Source organism: Procambarus clarkii, chromosome 36 (assembly GCF_040958095.1).
Source record: "Procambarus clarkii isolate CNS0578487 chromosome 36, FALCON_Pclarkii_2.0, whole genome shotgun sequence".
NCBI classification, from domain to species: domain Eukaryota; kingdom Metazoa; phylum Arthropoda; class Malacostraca; order Decapoda; family Cambaridae; genus Procambarus; species Procambarus clarkii.
Genome location: NC_091185.1, coordinates 13,159,697 through 13,163,951, shown reverse-complemented (window position 1 = coordinate 13,163,951; position 4,255 = coordinate 13,159,697). Strand labels below are relative to the sequence as shown.

Sequence of the window (4,255 nt, the reverse complement as noted above, 5' to 3'; positions counted from 1 at the left end):
TCGTGATGGTCAAGTGGATTAAGGCGTCTTGTACATACCAGTTGCGTTGCTTCTGGGAGTATGGGTTCGAGTCACTTCTGGGGTGTGAGTTTTCAGTTGCATATGTCCTGGGGACCATTCAGGCTTGTTCGCATTTGTGTTCCTCACGTGTGCCCCAAAGAATGAGGTGATTTGGTAAAATGCTATGCCCAAGATAACTATCCGAGTGCCGGCGGTGGGGTGGTTCATATAGCCTCGGCTATCACCTCATTTTGTCCGGTCGTGATGGTCAAGTGGATTAAGGCGTCTTGTACATACCAGTTGCGTTGCTTCTGGGAGTATGGGTTCGAGTCACTTCTGGGGTGTGAGTTTTCAGTTGCATATGTCCTGGGGACCATTCAGGCTTGTTCGCATTTGTGTTCCTCACGTGTGCCCCAAAGAATGAGGTGATTTGGTAAAATGCTATGCCCAAGATAACTATCCGAGTGCCGGCGGTGGGGTGGTTCATATAGCCTCGGCTATCACCTCATTTTGTCCGGTCGTGATGGTCAAGTGGATTAAGGCGTCTTGTACATACCAGTTGCGTTGCTTCTGGGAGTATGGGTTCGAGTCACTTCTGGGGTGTGAGTTTTCAGTTGCATATGTCCTGGGGACCATTCAGGCTTGTTCGCATTTGTGTTCCTCACGTGTGCCCCAAAGAATGAGGTGATTTGGTAAAATGCTTAAGTGCTTAAGTGGATTAAGGCGTCTTGTACATACCAGTTGCGTTGCTTCTGGGAGTATGGGTTCGAGTCACTTCTGGGGTGTGAGTTTTCAGTTGCATATGTCCTGGGGACCATTCAGGCTTGTTCGCATATATATATATATATTGTATCGGGGAGGAAATATTATTGTACCGGATGGATGCCCGCTTCACTGTTTTGTTTGTGTTGTCAGAGCAGCTGTGTCGTGCTTGTGTACAAGTTGTTGGAATGTTAACTACTAGCTTAATTTCTATTTGTTCTAGCTTTAGTCATGTGCAGTTTACTTATTGTTATAGTGAATAAACAGTGCTTAAACTGAATATAAGAAATGTATATTATATTTCTTGCGTTACTGCATGTTACGGCCCTCTTGGGTCGCAACTGGGTTCTTTCTCTGATGTTAGTAAGGCTTGGGTATCCGGCCCCAAGCTAGTAGTGGCTTTCAAGGGGTGTGTTCTGTAACGCAAGTAAATTAAAGGGGAAGGGAGACAAAGGCAAAAACTTAAATATATAATTATCACTGTCACCATAAATAATATATAAATTATCACACGGGGGAGGTATAAACACTATTATGTACAATATGGTCTTCCTCTGAAGACGCGGAGTGTTCCACGGTGCTCTACGATGCTTAGCCCTTGGTCCTCTTGTGGCCTCACGATGAATCCTTCGATTCTCTTGAGTCTACCCTGGCCACAGACCAGCCAAATCACAGCTCCACTGGGGGCACCATCGTGGAGGCCATCAACCACAAATCCAGCCTGTAGCTGGCAGGTTCCAATCAGTTCCGCTGGTTAGGCCACTCCACGACCGATACTAGGGTAGCGAGCCCTAGGCAGGAGCCTCGTGTGATCCCACAGATCACTCTCCTCACCACAACACCCCAGTGGTTAGTCTTCTCCACTAGTCAGCCCCGGGTACGACAATCCCTGGTTCTGCCACTTCAGAGGCAGGCTAACACAACAGTGTTCATCTGGGGGGGTTGACTCACAGCTTCAGCGGCAAATGCGTGGAGGTTCTACGGCTGCCTTGGGTAGACTGATCCAAAGTCCGATTCAGCAGTCCCAGGTCGACTCTGTAATCAGACACGTCATCAGTACTAGTTACACTCTAGGGCACCTCACTTACAGGCTTAGACACAAACGCCCACCTATCCACTCCATAATGGCGTTGCTGTCTAAGCGTCACCTCACCAGAGGTCAGCAGCGGCTGTGTTATGAGCTGATTAGGACGGGAAACTAGCCCTTGTGGCCGGTATATCTCGTCCTCACTAGATGGCGTCGTCCATTTGGAGGGGGTTTTGGGAGCTGTCCCACAGATGGCGCGGTCGTCACCGCTCCGTGCTCGGACGCTGGGCTCGGGTCCGTAACACTGCAGGATGTAACTGTACTGTAATTATTTGATCAATAAAGTCACAAGTCTGGCAATGCTCTTCTTTACCTCATTTTATTGATCAAATAATTCAGCCCATGAACATGGAGCGGTTCCTACGGCCCTAGTGATTTGCTACTGGCCCAAACTCCACCACCGCCGCTCAAGAATGGCGTCACTGGCTCAAGACAATACAAAACTTCACTCTAGCAGTTCAACAAACTACTCCCACCGTGGACAAGCTGCGTCTCTTAATAAACTACGTTGCTCCACGTGTGTTCGACTACATAGCTGACTGCACTACGTATGATGTGGCTGAAAAATCCCTAACAGAACTGTTTGTGAAGCCCAAGAATGAAGTATTCGCAAGGTATGTGCTTGCAACACGACGCCAAAAACCCAGTCAGTCGCTTTATCAGTTTCTTCAGGCATTAAAATTATTAGCTAAATACTGTCAGTTTAGAGCAGTGACTGCTGTAAAAGCTTGTGATAACTATGTGAGAGATGCTTTCATTAATGGGCTAGGTTCTGCCACAATAAGGCAGCGCTTACTCGAAAATAGAACTTTAGACTTACACTCAGCCTTTGACCAGGCTCACACTCTAGAGATAGCACAGAAACTTTCTGCCTCTTATGCTCGGCCAGGGGCTACAAACGCTGCCATGACACTCTCATTAAACCTGGAGGACTCAGGAGGACAAGAAAGTGTAGACGAAAATGTTGAAACAGTTTGTGCAGCTACAACTAGTGGTTCAAAATGCTTCTTTTTGGTCACACTCGACATCCTGGCAGTCGATGTCCAGCTAGAGAAGCTCTGTGTATAAATTGCAAGAGAAAGGGTCATTATGCTAAGGTCTGCCGATCTTTGAAACCGACTAACAGTGCTTCAAGCACCCAACGTTCCGCAGCTATGCTTGCTACTTTAGTTGGGACTTCACCCTCATACCTCAATAAATCAGTGCTTAGCTCTAAGATGAATAGTACTCCAGTCAGTGCACTGATTGACACTGGTAACTCTGAGAACTTTATTCATAAGAATATTGCCAAGCAGAATGCGTTACTGGTTTATCCTGACAATGGGGAAATTTCTATGGCTACTGTATCATTCTCTTCAAAATACCTGGGTCAATGTTCTGTAGACTTGGAACTGCAAGGAGAAACTTACCATGCTGTGAATCTTAAAGTGTTACCCGATTTGTGTGCTGATGTGATTTTGGGCCATACATTTTTACGAAATTATTCTGTGCTCGAGATGGCTTTTGGAGGAGAAAGACCTCCCTTAGAATATGTGGATTAGCTGCCGTCAAAGTACTGGCTCCATCCCTCTTCAGTAATTTAGCACCAGACTGCAAGCAGATTGCATTACAATTCAGACGCTATTCTGAGGCTGACAAGATTTTATTGAATCTGAAATCACACGGATGCTGCGTGAAGAGATAATTAGACCCGGTATTCTCCGTGGAGAGCCCAGATATTAGTAACTAAAGGAGAACATCACAAGAAAAGAATTGTTGTTGATTATTCACAAACAATCAACCGATTCACGAGTCTGGATGCCAACCTCTTACCACATATAGATGAGATTGTGAATAATGTTGCTAGATTTAAAGTATACAGCACGCTAGACTTGAGAAGTGCTTACCTTCAAGTGGGTCTAACAGAGAGAAAATCCCTATACAGCCTTTGAAGCTTGTGGAAAGCTTTTTGAATTTAATCGTATCCCTTTTGGGGTCACTAATGGAGTGGCCAGTTTTCGAAGAGTAAATGATGGCATGCTCGAGAAAGGAGTGGAGGGCACCTTCGCTTACGTAAATGATGTCTGTGTGTGTAGAGATTCTGAAGAAGATCGTGATAAAAATCTGAAACATTTTATGGACGTTGCGAGAAGGTATAACCTGACACTGAATCTTGAAAAGTGTAGTTTTCGACTCCGGTCTATAAAGCTATTGGATTATTTTATACAAGAAGGAAAAATTAGACCTGACCCGGAACGCCTCGAGCCACTGTTAAAATTTCCACTACCAAGCAACATAGCTTCTTTATGCAAAACAATGGGAATGCTTGCACATTACTCCCGTTGGGTGCTGGGGTTTTCTGAGAAGATCCGTCCTCTCTTTCATGCCAATGATTTTTCCTTATCTGCTGCCGCTGTGAAAGAGTTT

At 45.5% G+C, this 4,255-nt stretch overlaps 1 protein-coding gene across 1 annotated transcript in view; it reads left to right on the top strand.

Moving 5' to 3' along the window:
* LOC138371652 (uncharacterized) overlaps positions 1 to 2,917 on the top strand; it is a 44,113-nt gene extending 41,196 nt beyond the window's left edge. Inside the window, exon 5 of the mRNA XM_069336651.1 lies at positions 2,619 to 2,917. Coding sequence (XP_069192752.1) covers positions 2,619 to 2,917 — 299 coding nt within the window. The remainder of the gene's footprint in view (positions 1 to 2,618) is intronic.
* The last annotated feature ends 1,338 nt before the right edge of the window (positions 2,918 to 4,255 follow it).